Source organism: Rana temporaria, chromosome 1, assembly GCF_905171775.1.
Source record: "Rana temporaria chromosome 1, aRanTem1.1, whole genome shotgun sequence".
In the NCBI taxonomy this organism is placed as follows: domain Eukaryota; kingdom Metazoa; phylum Chordata; class Amphibia; order Anura; family Ranidae; genus Rana; species Rana temporaria.
Genome location: NC_053489.1, coordinates 251,850,890 through 251,874,991, shown reverse-complemented (window position 1 = coordinate 251,874,991; position 24,102 = coordinate 251,850,890). Strand labels below are relative to the sequence as shown.

The following is a 24,102-nucleotide window of genomic DNA, read 5'->3' as shown; positions in this document are numbered from 1 at the left end:
TATTTTTTGCGTTATAAAAGAAAAAAGACTGAAAATTCTATAAAAATAAAAAAAGAATTCTCGTTTCTGTCATATTAGCAGGTTATTTCTCACACACAGCATATGCATACCACAAATTACACCCCAAAACACATTCTGCTATTCCTCCCGAGTATGGCGATACCACATGTGTGAGACTTTTACACAGCGTGGCCACATACAGAGGCCCAACATACAGGGAGCACCATCAAGCGTTCTGGAGCACCCAGGCCAATTCTGACATTTCTCTCCTACATGTAAAAATCATCATTTATTTTCTAAAAAGTGACATAGAAACCCAAAACATTATATATGCTTCTTTAGCAAAGACCCTAGAGAATACAATGGCGGCCATTACAACTTTTTATCTTGCACGGTATTTTTTGCAGCAATTTTTTGAACACATGTTTTAAAAAAAAAACAGTTTTGTGCTTAAAAAAAACACAAAACAGTAAAATTAGCCCAATGTTTTTGCATAATATGAAAGATGAAGTTACGCCGAGTAAATAGATACCCAACATGTCACCCTTCAAAATTGCACACACTCGTGGAATGGCGCCAAACTTTGCTACTAAAAATCCCCATAGGTGACGTTTTAATTATTTTTATTAGTTACATGTTTTTAGTTACGGAGGAGGTCTAGGGCCAAGATGATTGCTCTCGCTCTAACATTCGCAGCGATACCTCAAATGTGTAGCTTGAACACCGGTTTCATATGTGGGCGGGACTATGTGTGCGTTCGCTTCTGTGTGCGAGCACACTGGGACAGGGGCGCTTTAAAAAAATATATATATATACTTTTTTCCCCCCAAAAAATTTTTTTGATCACTTTTATTCCTATTATAAGGAATTTAAACATCCCTTGTAATAGGAATATAGCATGACAGGTCCTCTTTACAGTGAGGTATGGGGTCAATAAGACCCCACATCTCACCTCTAGGCTGGGAAGCCTGAAATAAAAAAAAATTATCCTGGCTTCGATCGTAGCGGTAAGTGATGAGTATTGCAGAGTATTGGCAAGGTATTGGAGTATTGCAGGGTATTGCAGAGTATTGGAGTATTGCAGAGTATTGGAGTATTGCAGAGTATTGGAGTATTGCAGGGTATTGCAGAGTATTGTGCAGGGTATTGCAGAGTATTGTGCAGGGTATTGCAGAGTATTGTGCGGGGTATTGCAGAGTATTGTGCGGGGTATTGCAGAGTATTGTGAGGGGGGTATTGCAGAGTATTGTGCGGGGTATTGCAGAGTATTGTGCAGGGTATGGCAGAGTATTGTGCAGGTAATTGCAGGGTATTGCAGAGTATTGTGCAGGTAAATGCAGAGTATTGCCCAGGGAATTGCAGGGTATTGCAGAGTATTGTGCAGGTAAATGCAGAATATTGCACAGGGAATTGCAGGGTACTGCAGAGTATTGCGCAGGGATGGATGGATGGCTGGATCTGTGACTGAATTTGTCACAGATCCAGCCCACAGTGCTGCTGCTGCCACCCGCTCTCCCCCCTCTCCTCTCACACTGTACCGATCGGTACAGAGAGGAGAGGGAGGAACCGGCGTCATCACATGACGCCGGTTTGTTTACAAGTGATTACTCCGTCATTTGACGGAGCGATCACATGGTAAACGGCCGCTATTAGCGGCAATTAACCGCAATCCGTGATGCGCCGGGTCTTCTAGACCCGGCGCTCACGGATGATTCCGGGAGCGTGCCCCAGGGGGCACGCGAGAGGAGGATTCTGGGAGGACGTCCCAGGAACGTCCTCCTAAAACAACTCGACCGCGCTGTAGACGTCTTTTGTCTATAGCGCGGTCGGCAAAAGGTTAAGCTTTGAATATGAAAGCTAGAAGTTAAAGCGGTTGTAAACCCGCATGAAAAAAAAAAAAACGTTTTCCTCCTGTAAGGGAAAAGTCATAATGAGCTAATATGCACCGCATATTAGCTCATTATGAAATACTTACCTCGGAACGAGGTGCGTAGCACTTACCTGGTTCACGCCGAGCGAGATTTCATCTTGCCTCGGCGTGTCTTCCGGGTATCGCAGCTCCAGCGCTGTGATTGGCTGGAGCGGCGATTACGTCACTCCCGCGTGTGCGCGCGGGAGATTTAAAACTCGGCTAGGTCCGGCGGCTGCCGGTCCTTTCGCCGTAGATCCCCCTGCACATGCGCAGCGGCGCATTGCGAGGGGAATATCTCCTAAACCGTGCAGGTTTAGAAGATATTCTCCTTACCTACAGGTAAGCCTTGTTATAGGCTTACCTGTAGGTAAAAGTACAAAAAGTGGGTTTACAACCACTTTAAGTGGTTCCCATGCACAGCTGCTCCAGATCCTGTTTGCTCTAGTCTTACTAAATTCCTCTCAATGTATTCCATCCTACTGGAGCTATTTGTGTGCATAGGCTCTTTCTTAAAGTGGTTGTAAACCCTTTACTACCACTTTTACCTACAGGTAAGCCTAAAATAAGCACTGGAGAGCTTGCTGCCATTTGTGCACAGACAGGTGTGGCCTGATGTGACTGGTGAGCAGTTGGAGGCCAAAATTGGGACTTGAGAGGTTCATTCAGGAAGGAACGCATCAAGGTCTTGGACTCCCAGAGGTCACAAACTGGAGCAGGGCAGGCAGATGTCACCAGGTTGTGGTACTATAGCAGACTGACCTCTGGTACACCACATGGAAGTAAGGGAGTCACTTTTTTGATTTCTTCAAGGCCTTCCTTGGTGGCTTCCCTGCAGCCTGCTCTTTCACCTTCTCTGCAGCCTTCTCAGCAGCCTTCCTCTTCTGCCTGGCTGGAGGCGGTGCCACAGGGGTAGTACTCATGCCAGGAGGAGGAGTAGACGAAGGTGGTGGAGGAGGAGGAGGAGGAGGAGCAGTAGAAGAAGGTGGTGGTGTAGGAGGAGGAGGAGGAGCAGTAGAAGAAGGTGGTGGTGTAGGAGGAGGAGGAGGAGCAGTAGAAGAAGGTGGTGGTGTAGGAGGAGGAGGAGGAGCAGTAGAAGAAGGTGGAGTAGGAGTAGTAGAAGAAGAAGAGGAAGAAGAATGTTGAGTGGGAGCAGGAGAAGAAGAGGAAGAAGAATGTTGAGTAGGAGCAGGAGAAGAAGAGGAAGAAGAATGTAGAGTGGGAGCAGGAGAAGAAGAGGAAGACGAATGTTGAGTGGGAGCAGGAGAAGAAGAGGAAAAAGAATGTTGAGTAGGAGCAGGAGAAGAAGAGGAAGAAGAATGTTGAGCAGGAGCAGGAGGGGGAGAAGAAGAAGGTGGAGGAGGTTGTGAGGTAGCTGGTGGCTGAGGATGGCCATGTGTGCAAATGACAGTATCCTCAGTGAGAAGACCCCTCACTGCCTTATTGGCTAGGCTGATGAGGAGTCCCTCAAAGAGGAGGCGCTGGTCCTCCGTCATTTGGTCCATTTTGGCCAAAACGACCGTCACAAAGTCCTCCTGAGCGGTGGCAGGCTGCTGAAGGCAGGCATGGGCGTCCCGAATGAGGGCCAGTGATGCGTCACGCACCCTCGTATCCCTCATCTGCCTTCTTGGATGAAGGCGAAGTGGAGGCACCTGACACCTGGTACTCCTACTGGGCCCAGCCACCTCCTCCAAGCGACTTGGGCCTGCCACCTCCTCCAAGCCACTTGGGCCTGCAACCTCCTCCAAGCCACTTGGGCCTGCAACCTCCTCTGTGCCACTCACCCTGCCCTCCTCCTGCCTGGCATTTTCCTGAACCTCCTGCTGGCTGGTCTCCTGAACCTCCTGCTGGCTGGTCTCCTCCTGTGTAGTTAAAAAAGGTACAGTTTTACTTTTGTGTTCAAAAATAACACACAATTTTCAGCTCATGACTGTTGCCAACTGTTTTTCATGAATTTGCTAAGCCAATCATTCTGACCCCTGTTTTTTATTTAATCTGCAAAAAAACATTACTGGCCAATACTGACTAATGATATGTATAACACATTTCTCTCTACCTTTTTTTTGGCTTTAACATCTTAACATCTATTTTCCAACATTTAAACACCACACATTTGCACATTGAAAGTACTATACCTGGCTCCAGCCTGGTAAATCAGGATCTTCCTCCGGGATGGAAGGCTGCTGAGAGGGCTCATCTGCAGAATGAGCAGCAGGTTGGCTGGAGGGAAGGCTGGAGGGAAGTCTGGACCTTCTGTTTCTTCTGGGGGGAAGGCTTGAAAGTGACTCCCTTACCTCCAGGTGTTCATCCAGGAAGCTCAGTCTGCTATAGTACCACAACGTGGGTACATATACCTGCCCTGCTCCAGCTCCAGACCTCATCGAATTCAAGACCTTGTTGCGTGCCTTCCTGTAGGTGCCTCTCAATGTCCCAATTTTGACCTCCAACTGCTCAGTAGTCACATCACGCCCCACCTGTCTGCGCACAAGTGGGAGCAGGCTCTCCAGTGCTGCTTTCTGCAACTCCCTATTCTGGGATATCGGGTCTTTGGTGGCCCACAGAACTGGCAGTTCTCTCCACCTGTCTATAAAGATTTCCAAAAAATCGGGTTTGTTGAACTGGTTTATCTTTTCCTGTCCAAAACCAAGGAGAAATAAATAATGTCAATCCACAGTCTATAAAGTCAAGTACTCTTTATCACCAGCTAGCCCTTAAATGTCTGTCTTTCCTGAATAGGCCACTGCTGTCCCAAGTTCAAAGCATACCTACACACTTGTCGTTCAAACGTCTTTCTTCCGCACCCCGGTCGGATGGACGCCACGTGTGTTGGAGCTTTATATACACTCCGCACACGTCGTCCGCCCATGCTTAAAGAATTCGATGTTTCCCCCCGCCCCTTTTCTTTCGTCGACAAGAAGGAATTATCTGAGCAGGAGTTTGATACTTGGTCACGTTAGAAAAGCATTAGGCTCAAGTTTACTCATGAATTCAAACGACCAGATTCATCATGCAAAAAATGACACCTTTCATGGTCAAATAACGACATTGCCCACACAACATAGTTTTGTCAAAATGCTCGAGCAAACCGCGGTTACGTACAGCACCGCACTAGAAAGGGCCATTTCCATGTCAGATCTTGGCTGACTTAAATCTAATGTTATGTTTATTGCTGCTTTCTGCTAGGTTAACACCATATCTAGGCAACAATCTCAAACCTTACAAAAAAACTTACGTACCGTCGTATGACACAATATTCTAAAGATTGTGAACGCCGCCTTCACTCACGTGGTATCCCTTTATACACGAGCATGCGTGACGCTCCACCCGTTTCCACACCCCTGACGTTCTTTCTAGTCTTTTCCCCGCCCCTTCTCTCTCCTTTGACCCACATAGACAAGATGGCAGCATCCCCCCAGCTCCCCAACATGCCAGCACAGGAGAGAGCCCAGAGATCCGCTGGCCCATCCAGAAGGACCTATAAAGCGAGCAATATGAGCTTTTTAGAAATGGTGGAGATGGTGCAGATCCTCCGGGAAGAGGATTATGACGGGAAACAAGGACCATATGAACACCCTAACAAATTGAAGGGCCTGATTATGAGCAAAGTGGAAAGGCGGATCTTCAGGAAGTTTGGGATCATAAGGTCTCGGGAGCAGCTCAGAAAGCGCTGGTCGGACCTGAAGCTGCGTGAAAAAGAGACAATGAAAAGAATACGAAGAGAAATTAGAAAAAGTAAGTAATTGTTATGTGTAATCCTGTCTTGTGTTTGCTATTTGCGCCATGTGCTTTTTCTTTAAGGTTGTACTGTATGTATTTCATGTTTGTGGGCCCAACTATTTGTCGTGAAAGTCGTCTCTCATTCACAGAACGACGACTCGTACGACCAAAGATTGTGCCCACAAACATGAAATTTGTGACATCTTATTTTTTGGGGTGAGATCCATTGTGGAATTAATGTAGATGTGTTTTTAACACTCCAAATTGAGCGCATGCGCGGGTTCCCGAGGACGGACGTGTGCTGAAGGAGCTCCGCACCCCCCGGCCAACAGAAGCTAACACGAGCGCAGGCAGCAGCTCCCGGTAAGCGGGAATAGCGCGTCCAGGGACCCGTGGCGGCGATGAACAGAAAGGCGAGAGGACAGCCAAAGAAAAGCCATCAGCACCAGGCTAAGCCTCACGGAGGCGCGGGATCCTCCCCAGGACACAGGCCGCAATCAAAGATGGCGCCGGGCCGCGTCGATACACGTGGCAGCCAGGCCTCAAGGACACAGAGACCGCAGCTGGACGAAGGAGAGGCCCAGGCAGACCATCCCAGGGATCCCTTCTCCTCACAATCCTCAGCGGAGCAGGAGACAGAGCTGCAGGGTGAGTCACTATCACACCCCTCATCCCCAGCCACATACAGGGACATGCAGGACATGGTTGATTCCCCTATGTCCTCCATGGACAGGAATATGGCCGAACTGACAGAGGCAGTGTTTAGCCAATCTAGCTTACATGCTATAACACCCCAACAACCAACATATTCAGGAGATACAGTCCTGCTGGCTCGCTTCTCAGCAATGCTACAACAGGAGCTATCTAAAGCCTGTTCTTTGATAACCACAGACCTCAAGAGAGACATTCATGGCCTGGGACAGAGATTTGAGATGATAGAAACAAAAGTGGACAGTGCAGTCAAAAAGGTCAATCAGAATTCAAACATGATCACTGACCTACAAGATCGATTAGAGGTGGCCTATACTAAGATTGAAGATTTGGAGAACCGCTCTCGCAGAGAGAACGTGCGCATACGTGGTCTCCCGGAAAGCCACACTGACCTGGAAGGGGCCATGAAAGATCTGATGAAAGACCTGATTCCTGACATCAAGACACATCATATGGAGATTGACCGCATCCATCGGGCCCTAACGGCCCCTAGGAAGGATGGCCTCCCGCGTGACATTATAGTCAAACCGCACTATTTCAGAATCAAGGAGAGGCTAATGTGGGCCGCACGCAATAGGCAGGATTTGGCACTTTATGGAGCGCAGATTCAACTTTTCACTGACCTAGCCCCATCCACGGTGCAAAAACGCAGAAATCTGAAACCATTGCTGCAACAACTAGTGCATAAGCAGATAAAATACTGCTGGGCTTTCCCATTTCGGCTATCGTTCTCCTATCAAGGCCGATCCCATTCCTTCACCAAGTTTTCTGATGGAGAAGATCTCTTACGGAGCCTTGGAATCATCACTCGCGATCCGGAATCTTCTGTCTCACGCCAGGATCATCGACCCATCTCCCCGCTGTGGCAGAATCAACGACACTCGCAGTCCTCCAGATCTCCTCAGACGACCTGAACATGGACTCATTTACCCCCTGGGCTGGGGTGAGCTAAAGTTTTTTCTTGTTGACTGACTTATAGTCCGCTGGGGGCCGTGGCCTGAACCTAAAAGCCCTGGTTGAGCGTGAAGCGTTTGGTTCCTGTTATACCCAGAACGGAGTCATTGAAGATATTTCCCCCCCCCCTTTTTTTTTTTTATTTAGGAACTCTCCCAACACCCCCCCCTTTTTTTTTTTTTGTTGTTTTGTTGTCCCCTACCATTTTTAATATTGACTCTTAGCTGGGTACTACTGACGTAGAAATGTGTTCCATGTTTTATATGTTTTTTGCTTCGACCTGCATTGATGGTTTTAGTAGGTTGAATGGGGAGGCCATCCATGCCACCCAGTTGCGAGACTACTTCTCCTCTACGGAGGGGGGTACCCTTGCTCTTTCAAATCCGGATGTTGTATCCGGCTGGGGCTATTCCCCATAACGTTGTTAAATATCTCAGGTTGCATGTGATTAAATTTACAGGCCAATGGTCGAATGTATGTTTTTTGCTCTTTTACCTACATCTCTTTTTCTTTTTCCCCTATGGACCTATCCTTCTTCCCCGAGTTCCGGCTCCGTGCTCCGCAGTATCCACTTGGCCCCGGTCCCAGGGTGTGCCGAGGTCCTGTCTTTTCGAGGCTTCTGACTCGTGCTGGTTGACTCAAGGTAAGAGTGCTCTGCCCTACCACGATGGCCGGTAGTTTTCCCACAGACTACTCGATAGTCACCCATAATGTACACGGTTTTAATTCCCCCACTAAAAGAACTAAGGCCTTTCAATTCTATCACAAACAGAAAGCTGATGTCCTTTTACTACAGGAGACCCACTTTTCTAAATTGTCGGTACCTAGGTACCTAAATGTGAAGTATCCACAATTGTATTTGGCAAGCGGATCAGCTAAGCGGGGTGGGGTGGCGATCTGCCTATCTAGGCGGACTCCCTTCACTCCCCTCACAGTGGTGAAAGATAAGGAAGGCAGATATGTAATGGCAGCTGGACGCCTTCATGACCAGCTGGTCACCTTCATATCTTATTACGCCCCAAACACGGGATAGGTCGAATTCTTTAGTAAAATGCTCAAAATATTAATGCCTAAGGTACTGGGACAGGTGATAATGGGGGGAGACAGTAATATCCCGCTAGATAGAATTATGGACAAATCAGATCCAGCTAGACCGATCCTTAGGAGGCCACCGACTGGTAGTAATAGGGTTGCTCGCCTGTTACATCTTTACGATCTGATAGACGCCTGGAGGGAGGGTAATCCCACGGTTAGGGACTACACGCACTTTTCACAGGTGCACCACACATATTCCCGGATAGATCACATCTTGGTGCGTACCCCTTTGCTGCCGTATATGACGTCGGTTAAGATACTATCGACCCCCTGGTCAGACCATTCTCCAGTTAAACTGTCAGTGAAAGGACTGTGGTCTAAACCTGGCCCTTCGCCGTGGAGACTTAATGCTAGTCTACTGAATGACCCCTTGCTGTACGCCGAAATCGAAAAAACACTACAGGAGTACTTTAGTAATAAGGCGGCATCGGATACTTCCCCAACCATTAATTGGGGGGCTCACAAGGTCACGGTGAGGGGTAAATTGATCCAATTGGCTGCTAAGGAAAAGAGGAATCGGGAGCAAACGATAAGGCAATTGGAGGATAGTTTAGACCGCTTATTGGAGGAACAGCGAAGAAACCCCCAGACTGACGTTAGGCGTAAGATAGATGACGCACGGTTGGCCCTTAATCTTAGCTTGACCACCCAAGCAGAAAAGCATATCAGCTGGTCCAAGCACAGATTCTACACAATGGGAGATAAACCCACCACTATGTTAGCTAGGAAGCTGGTACCCCGACAACATGCTGCAACGCTACCTAAATTACGACTACCCTCAGGTCACCCCACCCAAAACCCAGAATCCATTCTTGGAGAATTTCAAAAATTTTACGCAAAACTTTATAGCTCACCCACCACCTACGAGCCCTCCAGGGCGGAACAGTTTTTCCGCGATGTACAATTGCCCCGACTCACCCAGGCTCATATGGAGCTGATGGATGGGGAATTTACGGAACCCGAAATCAAATTGGCCATAAAAACCATCCATCCATCTAAAGCACCGGGACCGGATGGCTTCTCAGGCCATTACTATAAGAAATATACCGAAATCCTTGTCCCCCATTTGTGTTCCTATTTTAATGACTTAAGGAGGGGTAATACTATTCCTGACCACGAAAACATAGCGTATCTACATATAATCCCAAAACCGGGCCGGGATCATGGAGATTGCGCTAACTATCGCCCAATCTCCTTGATCAATACGGATCTAAAAATATTGACGAAGGTGCTAGCAATCAGACTAAACACATTTCTTTCAAATTACATCCACCCTGACCAGGCAGGTTTTGTTCCCAACCGTCAGGCATCTGACCAGACTCGCAGAGTTGTAAACCTAATCTCGGCAATTCAGTCGGATTGGGATTGCATGGGTCCCCGGCGGGGAATGCTGCTTTCGTTGGACTCTATCTCGTGGGAATACCTATTTGATGTATTGCGTCGTTTCGGCTTTGGCGAACGCTTTCTGGTCCTCTTGCGAACGCTGTATCGTTCTCCCTCGGCACTATTGAGATTAAGGGGTTATTCATCCCCACCATTCGATATTAAAAGGGGAACAAGACAGGGCTGCCCGTTATCGCCGTTGCTATTTGTTTTAGCAATTGAGCCGTTGGCTATTGCGATCCGTACAAGCCCAGATGTCAAGGGTATCATGTGTGGAGATGATGAGCACAAGTGCTTGCTCTTTGCAGACGACCTTCTATTGACATTATCGTCACCTATTACTTCCCTCCCGAACCTATACGCGATTTTGCAACCGTTTTCGGAAATTTCAGGACTCAGAATTAATCACGATAAATCAAGGGCACTTAATATATCTTTGCCGAAATTGACTCAGGAGACTTTGGAGCGATCGCATAGGTTTAGGTGGGAACCGGTTGCTCTTCCTTACCTTGGTATAAACCTGACCTCATCTATTCAAACGCTGTATAGACAGAATTACCCGGCCCTATTCAAACGCCTATCAGACGACATGGCCAGATGGCAGATTCACCCCCCGTCGTGGTTCGGCAGACTACACTCTATAAAAATGAATGTATTACCTAGGGTTCTATATCTGTTTCGTACCTTGCCTGTGTCGCTAATTCGATCTGACCTTCACCAATTCCAAAAGAAGGTGTTACAATTCATCTGGGGTGATAAGAGGCCTAGGGTGAATAGGGGAACCATGTTCACACCAAAACAAAGGGGAGGCTTGGGATTACCTGACCTAATGAAATATTATTATGCGGCCCAGTTGACCCAACTCACGAGGTACCATTCCCAAAAGCCGAACGCAATATGGATGACTATGGAATCCTATTCCTGTCGCCCGGATTTGATTTCGCATATTATGTGGCTTCCTATGAAGGATAGACCGATCATATTGTGTCCTACTCTGTCCTTTTCGTTGGAAATTTGGGACAGGCTCTCAAGGACTAGGAAGTTTAAATCCCCACACAACCCGTTAGCCCCCTTGTTAAAGAACAGGGATTTCACCCCGGGCCTATCTCCAGTAGGGTTCCATTGGTGGACAAATAAAGGTCTTTTACGAATAGCCGATCTTTGCGATCATAAAGGGATATTGTCGGAGAGAACACTAGTGGAAAAATATCAAATGCCAGCGACAGAACATTTTAGATATAAGCAACTACACCACTTTTTACAAACTGTTGCCCGTAACGGTGATCTAACCACTATGACTTCAATGGAATGTGTATGTAGGCAATATGATAAAGTTAGGGGCCATATTTCTGCTATTTACTCCATCCTATCATACTCCTTGAAAAAGCTGAGCTATATGCTCCAGTGGGAACAGGATCTGCAGGAGACATTTGAGATTGATGAATGGCACAGGCTGTCGGACTCAGCGTTTCGATCGATTATGAATACTTCCATTATAGAAGCTAATTACAAGGTATTACTGAGATGGTATATGGTCCCGGCTAGACTGGCCTCTTTCGTGCCGGGTGCCTCTCGGGAGTGCTTTAGAGGATGCGGACAGACGGGGACCACCTACCATGTGTGGTGGACCTGTCCTAGGGTCCGGAGGTTCTGGATCAGGGTGTACAATTTCATCTACTCCCTGACTCAGATCAATTTAGTTAAAGCTGCAAAACATGCGCTCCTGGGGGGTAAGATACCTGACGCTTCAGGATCCCAGAGAAGGTTGGTGGCATTCATATTCACCTCAGCGAAAATAACCATAGCAAAGAACTGGAAGTCAGCAGCCTTGCCATTTGATCAAATTAAACACAAATTATCCTGGCTAATGCTGAATGAGCGGCTAACGGCAATCACGCAGGACAAGATGAAACAGTTCCATAAAGTCTGGGATCCATGGATCTCCTATATAACTGGAGACTCTGGGTCGAGTGGTTCTTAGGTTTATCTAGTGGACTATTTCTAAGGAGCGCGGAGCCCCAACTCCCCCCTTCCCCCCTCTTCTTTCTTATCTCTTCTTTTCTTTTACTGTCATTCCCCAATGGGAGTAAAACCCCTTGTTTTTTTGCTTTACTACCTCCTTTTTGCATATCTGAAGAAAAGGTTAATAGCGTCTTATTTGCCAGTTGTATGATGTGGTTTTCCATACAACCCCAAATAGGTATTGGCACTCAGTTATGTTGACTTGATTGTCAAATTTTTACTTATGGAAAGAAGTGACGCTGATATTTACATCTTTGTTTGTGCAAGAAATTTAATAAACACTATTGAAACATAACACTCCAAATTAAGAGAATAGACAGGAAAAGGATAGTCTGCTCAGCAGTTGGGGACACATGCGGACTCAGTAGCACAATTGTTGGCCACAAAAACTATTTAGGGGTTAACACAGAGGTGAGGTCATCCAGTGGATACTTGGTTGGCTTCCATGTAGAAATAAAAAACAAAGGTCCAACGATTATCTTCATCTTTGGCAATGCCTACAATCCTGTGTCCTGCTTAGAGGGGTTGTAAAAACCAACAATAGTCCCAGAAATTATTTTAACAATGATTCTTATTCCTCTTTCAGGCCTACAATCTTTTTAAATAATGTTTGAAACACCTTTTCTTCATTCTTGTAGGGCGACATGAAGCAGAGAGACAGGATGCTATCCAAGGACCACCCCCGCAGGATCAGGATGAGGCTGCCACCACATCCGGTAAGGTATCATCTAACACAGCTTCAGGTAATCTAGATGTAGGCCTGCCTAATTTTAATAAATGGTTTTGTCCCACATTTCAGGAGCAGGTGGTGGCTTGGACAGGCAGACTGCCCAGATGGTGATGTCAGAAATATGGGCCTGCAGAGAAGAGGTGGAGGAAATTAATCTGGCCAGCCGAGAAATCATAAAACGAACAAGGAGGGTTGAAAATCAAATGAAAAATGTAATTGATGTTTTGGGGAGAGTCTGAATGCCAAAAAAAATAATCTAAAAAAAACAAGATTTGTGTATTTTGGAATAAAAAAAAAAAAATTAAAAAACAAGATTTGTCTATTTTGGAATAAAAAAATAAATAAAAAAAATTATTCTGTGAAAAAATAAAGAGATTTGGAAATTAAAAAAAGTGTGTGTGGTTTTTATTAAAATACGTCTAAGTTTATGTGTTTTGTTTTGGGGTCACCTGGGAAATGTTTGATAGTTGATAAGGTAAATACACTTGACACTACATGTAGAAAAATAGTTACAATTAGTAAACACCTACAAGCAACACAAGCGAGACATAACAAGTTTTTCAAACAAATTGTTTTTTATTTTTTCAGAAAAATAAATTACGGCAAATTGCCTTGGGATGGTATGGCCCCCCTACCCATGACATATTCCATATAGTTGTCCCTGACTTCACGGGCACTCTGGGGGGGCAGTCCTGTGTGGCCAGGTTCAAGGCCCGGCAAAGTTCCTGCAGGGGTCAAAAGTTGTGCCTCGGGCCCAACCGGGGCAAGATATGTGGGAGATTGTCTCCGTAAATAATTATGCAGGATGCAAAAATTATCACATTCCACTTATATTCCGCCATGTGGAGAGAAGTGAGAAAAAGGCGGAACCGGCTGGCCATGATGCCAAAAGTGTTCTCCACCACTCTCCTGGCTCGGCCAAGCCGGAAATTAAACACCCTCCTCTCTGGGGTGAGGGTGCGCTGAGGCAATGGCCTCATAAGATGGGGTGCCAGGGCGAACGCTTCATCTGCCAAAAAGACAAACGGCAGGCGTTCAACATTCTGGTCATCCGGTGGCAATGACAGATCCTCATCCTGAAGGCGAAGCGCGAACTCCGTCTGCCTGAAGGCTCCCCCATCCGATATCCGTCCGTTCATCCCGACATCCACAAAAAGGAATTCAAACTGTGCTGACACCACCGCCATCAGCACAATACTGTTGAACCCCTTATAATTGAAGAACTCGGAACCAGAACGGGGTGGAGGCACGATGCGGACGTGCTTCCCGTCGATGGCTCCCCCGCAGTTGGGGAAGTTCCAACGGGTCTGGAAGTCCAATGCCACAGACTGCCACTCCTGTGGTGTGGACGGAAGCTGTGGAAGAAAAAATAAAAAATATATTAGCCACATAACCTTGCAAGCAGATTATACAAAGACATTATAAGCATTCTAACATTTCTTGGAAGTAGCATATTATACCTAAATATATTTACACAATTACCACATTAAACACCCCCTCTGATGGGCCAGTGCCCAAGTTTGGGGGAGGGCTAGATGAGTTGGTGAGCAAAAAAACAAATTTTAAAAATTAAAAAATATTGGTGAACATGCATAGACTTTACAACACATTTTGGAGGGGAGGGCTAGATGAGTTTGGGAGTACATATAAAATATTATATTGGTGAACATAGACTTTACAACACATTTTGGAGGGGAGGGCTAGATGAGTTTGGGAGTACATCAAAAAAATATTATATTGGTGAACATAGACTTAACTACACATTTTGGAGGGGAGGGCTAGATGAGTTTGGGAGTACATCAAAAAAATATTATATTGGTGAACATAGACTTAGGTACACATTTTGGAGGGGAGGACTAGATGAGTTTGGGAGTACATATAAAATATTATATTGGTGAACATAGACTTTACAACACATTTTGGAGGGGATGGCTAGATGAGTTTGGGAGTACATATAAAATATTATATTGGTGAACATAGACTTTACAACACATTTTGGAGGGGAGGGCTAGATGAGTTTGGGAGTACATATAAAATATTATATTGGTGAACATAGACTTAACTACACATTTTGGAGGGGAGGGGGGAGCATTACAATGCATATAACACAATACATTGGGAAGTGACTAGGCTAGGTAGGTTGGGGCCCAGGATAGCATACTGGGGAGGTAAGTGAAGGAAAATAGGCATGTAGGCCAAAAAAGGGGCATCAATAAAGTTTACAGCATGCATGGGGGCAAAGGGGACATTCACAGCATATTCCAGACATGGTAATTAGGGAAGGAGGAGAGAACTACAATACATTAGCATACATAATAGACATAAAATGGGATATTAAAGGAGAAAACTTACCCTCATATATTCCTCCTGCAGAACCTGGATGATGGCAGAGCAGGTGTCAGGAATGATGAGGCCCAGAGCCTGGGGGGAGATGCCCGTCGAGAACTTTAAATCCTGAAGGCTTCTCCCAGTTGCCAGATAACGGAGGGTGGCAACTAGCCTCTGCTCACCACTGATTGACTCCCGCATAACGGTGTCCTGCCTGGTAATATAGGGGGACACCAAAGCCAACAGGTGCTGAAAGACGGGATCAGACATCCTCAGGAAATTGCTATAATCAACAGGATTATTTTCCTGAAGCTCCCGCAGCAAAGGCATGTGAGAGAATTGGTTCCTACGGAGGAACCAATTCTTGGTCCATGAACGCGTCCTCCTCCTGTTCATGAACTCATCGTCTAGGTCATAAACAAACAGACCTACACACATAAGATGCTGAGCACGAAGTCTGTGACGACGAGGAGCCTGCAACATGGCTACAAGGCTAGGAACGAACGACAAATCAGAATTGCACTAAACAGACCGCAGTGAAGAACAGCAAGACCTATGAAGAACGACCTGAAAATCAAAAACGCGGGGACAGGACCGCAATGTAAAACAATACGACCTGACCGCACGTCCCGATAGACTAGATACGATCCCACAAGTACATACTGAACGGCAGAGATCAATCTGAAAGCACAAAGACTGAAAAGCACGAATCGTCACTCACCAAACTTTTACTAACACGCGTAAACACAAAATCAGCAAAAGGAGCCCCAAGGGTGGCGCCAACGATTTCAAACCTCCCCTTTATAGTCCCGTCATACGTGGTGAGCGTCACCGCGCTGGAGAACGAGGAAATTGTTGTCTGTTACGTGTGTACGCAAAGCAAGCCTGTCGAGTTTCTGCACAAGTCCAACACAGAACTCGACGAGGAACTCGATGTGTTTGGCACGTCGAGTTCCTCGGTCGTGTGTACGGGGCCTGACTGGTGTGTGTCTGTTCAGTTCCTCTTTCTCTCTCTGGTAGGGAACTTTCCAGATAGAATGAGTGTAAAGCTGGCTGTGATTGGCCAAGACTCTTGCGCAGTGTGAAATTGGCTGTGATTGGCCAAAACTCCTGACGAGTCACAAAAGCTTAGCTCTATGCTTTCTGGTTTCAATTATGCTGTGTCTTTGAGCTTACCTTAAAGTATATAGAACAAATCTTAAAAGGCATATTCTCTCTTTTTGCTTCTGTGAACACAATATACAACTGTTATATGTGATCCATATATAAAGTCACAGTAAATAACTCTGCTTTTATCTCTCGCATATGAGACCCAGAAGCTCCCCAATGCCTCTTATGTGTAGATCACCCTGTGTCTCTAATAGGGGCACAGGGTGAATGAGAACCCCACTATGGTCTGGTCTAGTCAGATTTAATGCGGTATATATATTGTATATATATTGTGTGTTTGACGTAGTGTACTATAAAGCATGCTGTGATTTCATTCTATTGTCTATTGTGGTAATTAAGTCTGCTACTGTTAAAAATGCGTATTGAATCCAGACTAACTTCTAAGGATCTGTCATTGTGGCTTGTGCTAATTGACCCTGTATTGTGTGAAGGAGTCCTGTGATAAATGTGTATTGTGAGTTAACAGACCGCCTAAAGGTCAGGTGTATGAATTATCAGCTGTAGTTAATTAGCTCATGTAAATTAGGTCAGGAGCCCGGAGGCAGAATGTCTACTAAAAAACGTGTATTGAGGGGCTCGTTAGGAACCATTGTATGATGTTGTGGGTGGAGTTGGGTCATTGTTAATTTGGACTGCAGTATCCTAACTGTATATAAGAGCCTGATTTTCCCAATAAAGGGTCTAAGCGTGTGGAACCTCAAACCGAGCTGTGTGTCTCGTTATTGGGGTTCGTCTGTCTGACTGTGGAGTGTCGGTAGCTGTCTTGGGTTCGGGAATGGAATATCTTAAACGGCTTTAACCCCTGTCCCATTTGGGGTTCCGTTACAAGTAGGTTGCTGTATATACATTTAAGTCACATTAGCAACCTAGGACAGGTCTTAGCTGGCCAGCTACAGAGCCCACCCTATTTTGAAACCTATTGGAGCCTCTGGCTCTAATCAAGTGCTTAAAAAAAAAACTGTCCGCTGTAATTCGTGTGCTTGGTGCCCAGAAAGGGGCCGCACGCATGAATTGGGGGTGGCTGCGGTGATCCATTATGCATATAGGGGGTGGCGAGGAGAGAGGGGGTGGTGCCCGGGCACCCCTAATGGACTGGCCGCCACTGCTCTGGACACCATTAAAATAGCCAATTACTAGATACCCAGGGAAGGTAAGGGAAAATAACTAACATCAAGGCAGTAAAAAGTGACATTATATGTGTGTATACTGTCTAATGTAAGTGACCAGAAGTGCCACATGCTTTCACAGGGTACAAGCAGAGCATACAATATGACTTTTTCTATAATGTCACAGAGGGAGTATAGTATGGCCCGGATTCACATACATCGGCGCATATTTATGCGGGCGTATCTAATATACGCTACACTGGCGCAGCGCACAGGGGCAAGCACTGGATTCACAAAGCACTCGCTCCCACTCGCTGTTAAATATATGCTGGGTTTCAGCGTAGGTGGAAGTGGGCGTGAGCCATGCAAATGAGGCGTGACCCCATGTAAATAAAGGACTGAGCATCATAAAGATACGAATAACGTACGGCGCATTCGCCATCCCGTGGACGCATCCCAGTGCGCATGCTCAGAATCATGTCGAAACAACTGCCTAAGATACGTCGAATCACTGCCTACGACTTGAACGTAACCTACGCCCAGCCCTATTCACACACTACGTAAACGACGTAAAATCCGACGGCTGTGTTCCCTGGTCCATTCCTTAACATGGTTTGCGCCTCCTATATGGGGAATAACTTTACGCCGGACGTAAGTCTTACGCAAACCGCGTATATTATGCGCCGGGCGCAACTACGTTCGTTAATCGACGTATCTCACTAATTTACATATTCGAATCGTAAATCAATGGGAGCGCCCCTTGCGGCCAGCGTAAATATGCGCCCACGATACGACGGCGTAGGAAAGTTACGTCGGTCGGAAGAAGCCTATTTTCAGGCGTATTTAGTTCTGTGGGCACGGCGCATAGATACGACGGTGCATATTTACACTTACGCGGCGTATCCACTATATCCATTCTTACAAACCAAACAGAGTGGGGCTGCCTTTTTATATCTAGGATTTAACTTTAGATGTTTCTGCTGCCACCTACTGATAGAATCGTAGAAGAAAAGATGAGTTATTGTACTAGCTAAGAGATGTTTTTATCACTGTGTGTACCTTGCACAGTAATAGACAGCAGAGTCTTCAGTTTTCATGTTGTCCATTTTCAGATACAACATGTTTTTACTGTTATCTCTGGAGACTGTAAATCTTCCTTTAACATCATCATGATAATATATGGTACCCGATCCCTCGTTGATAAGACACAGCCATTGTAATTTTCCTCCAATCTCTCTGACCCAGCCCATCCAGTAGCTGCTGAAAGTGAATCCAGAAGCTGTACAGATCAGTGTGTGAGAGTTTCCCGGCTTTATCACCGCTGGCTCTGATTGGGTAAATTCTGCAGACTGGACACCTGAAATTACACAATATAAAGTCATATATGAGCAAAAATGTCACTTTATCTCTACATGACTTTCACCTTTAGGATCATCTCACCTGATAACCATATCACTGCAATAACGAGGCTCAGTAAAGTCTTCATTATTGTGAATAATTTGTATGTGTGCATTTGGGTGATGTCTGTACATATCAACTGCCTATATATGAGAGAACAGGAAATGACATCATTTACTTTGCATAGCACATTACATATATGGATGTGTTCTTATACCAATGTGTGATTAGCAGAAAAAGCAACAAGATGTTGATAATTAATCTGCTTGTATCATTTTAGCTCTTTCTGTTAGGAAAACTATGTATGTGTATGTGTACACAAAAAAATTCTGCCAGCATATTTTTGAACCACTTCAATACTGGGCACCTCTTTCTGCCCAGGCCAATTTTTAGCTTTCAGCACTCTCAGGCCCCGTACACACGTCCGAGGAACTCGACGGGCAAAACTCATCGTTTTGCTCGTCGAGTTCTGTGTGAAGCCGCCGAGGATCTCGGCGAGCCAACTTTCCTCATTGAACAACGAGGAAATAGAGAACATGTTCTCTATTTGGCTCGACGAGGAACTCGTCGGCTTCCTCAGCCGAAAGTGTACACACGGCCGGGTTTCTCGGCAGAATTCAGCTCCGATCGAGTTTCTGGCTGAATTCGTGTGTACGGGGCCTCACACTTTGAATGTCAAATGCACGGCCATACAACACTGTACCCATAAGAAATCTTTATCATTTTTTTTACACAAATAGAGCGTTCTTTTGGTGGTATTTAAAGTGATACTAAAGTCTTGTTTTTTTTTTTTTCCACTACATTACCACTACATTTCTGAGATTTGGTGTTTACAAGTTAAAAACATTTTTTTTTTTGCTAGAAAATTACTTAGAACCCCCAAACATTATATATATATTTATTTTTTCTAACACCCTAGAGAATAAAATGGCCGTTGTTGCAATACTGTTTCACACCGTATTTGCGCAGCGGTTTTACAAGTGCACTTTTTTGGGAAAAAATACACTTTTTTTAATTAAAAAATAAGACAACAGTAAAGTTAGCCCAATTTGTTTTTATATTGTGAAAGATAATGTTACGCCGAGTAAATTGATACCCAACATGTCTTGCTTCAAAATTGCACACACTCGTGGAGGTGAGCCCAGAGAGAGGGGGTGCCCAAGAAGGACAGCAATCTGGCAGTCATGTTCCCCCAGCTGCAGAATACTGCCAGGTTTGCTCCAGTGATGAGGAGGGAGGAGATGATGAGGTCACTGATTCTACGTGGGTGCCTGATAGGAGAGAGGAGGAGGAGGCACATCTCCAACGAGGCAGGATGCCCTCCAGGGGCCAGCTTAAGGGCAGCACACTGACTTCATTACACCGCAGAGCTCCGCATGTGCTGTCTCTGCACGTTATTCCAAAAGTTCTTTGTTGTGGGCCTTTTTTGAGACGAGTGCTTCAGATCACACCGCTATTATTTGCAACATATGTCTCAAGCGTATCTTGCGTGGCCAAAACATCACCTGCTTGGGCACCACATGCTTGACCAGACATATGTCGACCTGCAATGCAGTTCATTGGCATACGTATCTTAAAGGCCCACACCAAAGAACAAAGTGGACCTCTCCTTGCTCCTTATCAGCTGGGATCTCCAACCCAACTGTACCTTCAGTCCTCTCTGAAACCTGCACTGAGAGGAATGAAGGTGTAGAATTAGGTGTTTCACAGCCAAGTACTTGCGGGCAATCTGCTATCGGTACACCAACGTCAGATTGTTCCAGGCAAATTTCCCTGCCCCAGCTGCTGCACCGCCGAAAAAAGTTCGCTTCCAGCCATCCACATGCCCAGCGGTTGAATGCTAGCTTGGCTAAATTGCTAGCACTTCAACTGCTGTCTTTTCAGTTGGTAGACTCTGCCCCCTTCCGTGAGTTTGTGGAATGTGCGGTTCCTCAGTGGCAAGTTCCCAAACGCCACTTTTTCTCACGGAAGGCTCTCTACCGGCATGTGGAAGGCAATGTCTTGGCCTCACTGGACAGGGCGGTCAGCGGTAAGGTGCATATTACGGCTGACTCATGGTCCAGGAGGCATGGACAGGGACGTTGCCTATCTTTCAGCTGCAGGCATTATCCCGGTACCGTTGTTTAGAGCCGGCGATTGGGTATCCAGGCATAACAACCGATTTGGCTAAAAGGTGCTCGGTTGTTATGCCGGAGGAGCAGGAGGGGACATCCTACCCCTCCCGCCGCCTCTCTGACCAGGCCTCCCGTCCCACCGGGAGACCCGATCCGTGATCCGGCACCTCCAGTGTCTAGGTGCAGACTGAAACAAAGCCGTAAACAGCTTTTAATTCTACGCAATGTAAACACGAAAGCGGCGTCATGACGTCACTTCAGGGTTACTCGGCTGCCAATGGCACCAGATTTAAAAAAGTACACATTATTCAGAATCGCGATCTGAATACTTTGAAGTGCAAAGAGTACCTGTCACCACCTATTACTGTCACAAGGGATGTTTACATTCCTTGTGACAGCAATAAAAGTGATCAAAATGTTAAAAAAAAACACAATTTAATATTATAAAATTAAATAAAATAAATAATAAAAAATAAAAAAATTTAAAGCGCCCCCTCCCCGAGAGCTCGCGTAACAAAGAAAACGCATACGGAAGTCGCGCCCACATATGAAAATGGTGTTCAAATCACACATGTGAGGTATCGCCACGATCGTCAGAGCGATAGCAATAATTCTAGCACTAGGCCTCCTCTGTAACTCTAACCTGGTAACCGTAAAAAAAAGTTTAAGGCGTCGCCTATGGAGATTTTTAGGTACCGTAGTTTGTCGCCATTCCACGAGTGGGTGCAATTATAAAGCGTGACATGTTTGGTATCTTTTTACTCGGCGTAACATCATCTTTCACATTATACAAAAAAATCGGGCTAACATTGGGCTAGATTCACGTACGAGATACAACGGCGTATTTCCAGATACGCCATCGTATCTCTGAGTTGCGGCGTCGTATCTTTGCGCCTGATTCTTAGGCCTTGTACACACAAGAGGATATCCGCTGGCGGATTTTGATCTGATGGCTGTACACACCATCAGATCAAAATCCCCGCGGAATACATCCGCGGTGACGTGGCCACGGCGACGTGCGCGACCCAGGAAGGTAAATACTTCCACGCATGCGTCGAATCATTACGACGCATGCGAGGGATGGGATCGGACGGACTTATCCGGTGAGTCTGTACAGACGACCGGATAAGTCCGGCGGACAGGATTCCAGCGGATAGATTTCTTAGCATGCTAAGAATTTTTTATCCGCTGAAAATCCGTCGGCTGGATTTTTATCCGCTGGAAAATGTCCGCTCGAGCCTAAACACGACCTGATCTATCTGCTGGAACTGATCCGCGGATCAATCCCAGCGGATAGATCCGGTCGTGTGTACGGGGCCTTAGAATCAGTTACGCATTGATTTGACTAAGATCCGACCGGCGTAAGTTTCTTACGCCGTCGTATCTTAATTGCAATTTTACGCTGGCCGCTAGGTGGCTAGATACGCCGATTCACAAACGTACGTAATTTACGTTAGGCTTTTTCCGGCGTAAGGTTACCCCCGCTATATGAGGTGTACGCAATGTTAAGTATGGACGTCGTTCCCGCGTCAAATTTTGAAATTTTTACGTTGTTTGCGTAAGTCGTTCGCGAATAGGGCTGTACGTACGTTACGTTCACGTCTAAAGCATTGACGATTTGCGGCAAAATTTGGAGCATACGCACTGGGATTCTTTCACGAACGGCGCATTACATTTACATAAAACACGGCCACCTCTTCATAATTTGAATTTGGCACGCTTACGCCGGCAGATTTACGCTACGCCGCCGCAACTTACGGAGCAAGTGCATTGTGAATACTGCACTTGCCTCTCTAAATTGCGGCGGCGTAGCGTAAATACCATACGCTACGCCCGCACAACATTACGCAGGGCTACCTGAATCTAGTAATTTACCTTTTCATTTTTTTTAAATTCATGAAAGTACATTTTTTTCCAAAAAGTTGCGTTTAAAACACCACTGCACAAATACCGTGTGACCAAAAATTTTGCAACAATCGCCATTTTATTCTCTAGATTCTCTGCTAAAAAAATATATATATATAATGTTTGGGGGTTCTAAGTAATTTTCTAGCAAAAAATACAGATTTTAACTTGTAAACACCAAATGTCAGAAATAGGCTTAGTCATGAAAGGGTTAAACAGTTTCTAACTCAAAGTAACAGTTCTCTCTGCTTTACTACAACTTCTCCTTGTAATTCTTCAGCCCCTTGAGCTCCTGGTCTCTAACTGGACCCTCTGATTCACTAACTCTGAATACTGTGAGCTCCTCAAGACTTTTGTGGTGGTATCTCCCTCAAGCGTCACCCTGTAATAGCTCTGGTGAATGGAGTGAACCACAACTGCGGCTAGCAAGGGATTTCAATGCACCTCTCTATGTGAGAATTCAGTATTGGACCCCAGGCGTCACTCCACACAAACAGGAGTTTGGGGGTTCTCTACATCATCTCTCTCTCAAATAAAGGGAAGCGATGAGCTACTAGGGGGTGTGCGCATTACAACATGCAACCGTACCCTAGACTAAAAAGATACAAGGCACTAGGAGATTCCAATGCCCAGCTGTATGCAAGGGATTATCAGTATTGGACCCCAGGCGTCACTCCAATCTGAGAACATGAGTTTGGGGGTTCTCTACATCATATCCCTTAAACATACAGTAGTGCATTAGGCCACAAAGGGAGTAGGTATAGAATACCTTCAACCCTTAGCATAGAAAAGTTAGAGCGAACATGTTCTGTAACTTAGGGCAAGGGCCCTTTAACAAATAGGAACTTATGTCAAGCACGTAGTTAGTAAGAATAGTGGTAACTATTAGCAACAACATAAGAGAGGCATATATAGCTCAGGGTTTTGGAAGTATGTTCCTTTAAGATGTTCCTTAGCAACCAACCATAGCACAACAGCAGGTCCCAAGTTAAGATGATAGTTTACAAGCCAACATTAGATAGCATTTGTTAAGCAACAATATCTGCAGCAGATCTTCCTAAGGTACTACAAGTAAAAGATGTGCTACGTATTCGCTTGTAGGGCTTGAGACAAGGGATTCCGTAGTGTAGGGTGTCTACCAGGAATTTCTCTTAGGGTGCCAGCAATAATGGTTTTCTGGAAGTAGATAGCATGATGGCTATGTAGATGTGGAGATTCTTAAGTAAGTTGATCTGTAGCGTGGAGAGCGATGGCAGCAAGAATGTAGCATGGCCGAGCTAGGGCTGACAATAATAGACCAGCTTGTGTCAAACACGTCGTTCTGTTTATAGTAAGGCAGCATGTGTGCCGAATGCAACTGATTGCATTCGGCACTTCCACGTTCCAGGCTGGAACGCACGCGGTGCCAGGCGATGACGTCATTGCACGGTCGCCGTGCTGCGCTCCAGCATGGAACGCATTACGGCGCCAGGCGCCTGTTACACACCCACACTTCCCTGCTGGGTCCCTAGCTTGGCACTTCGGATACCTTCAAGCTTCACCCCTGCTGACCGGCTCGGT

At 45.8% G+C, this 24,102-nt stretch overlaps 1 gene segment (V, D, J or C); it reads right to left on the bottom strand.

Moving 5' to 3' along the window:
• Positions 1 to 18,171: 18,171 nt before the first annotated feature.
• LOC120911044 overlaps positions 18,172 to 24,102 on the bottom strand; it is a 48,061-nt gene continuing 42,130 nt past the window's right edge. The window contains 1 exon segment of the V gene segment in view: positions 18,172 to 18,482. Within this exon segment, the coding sequence occupies positions 18,172 to 18,482 (311 nt within the window).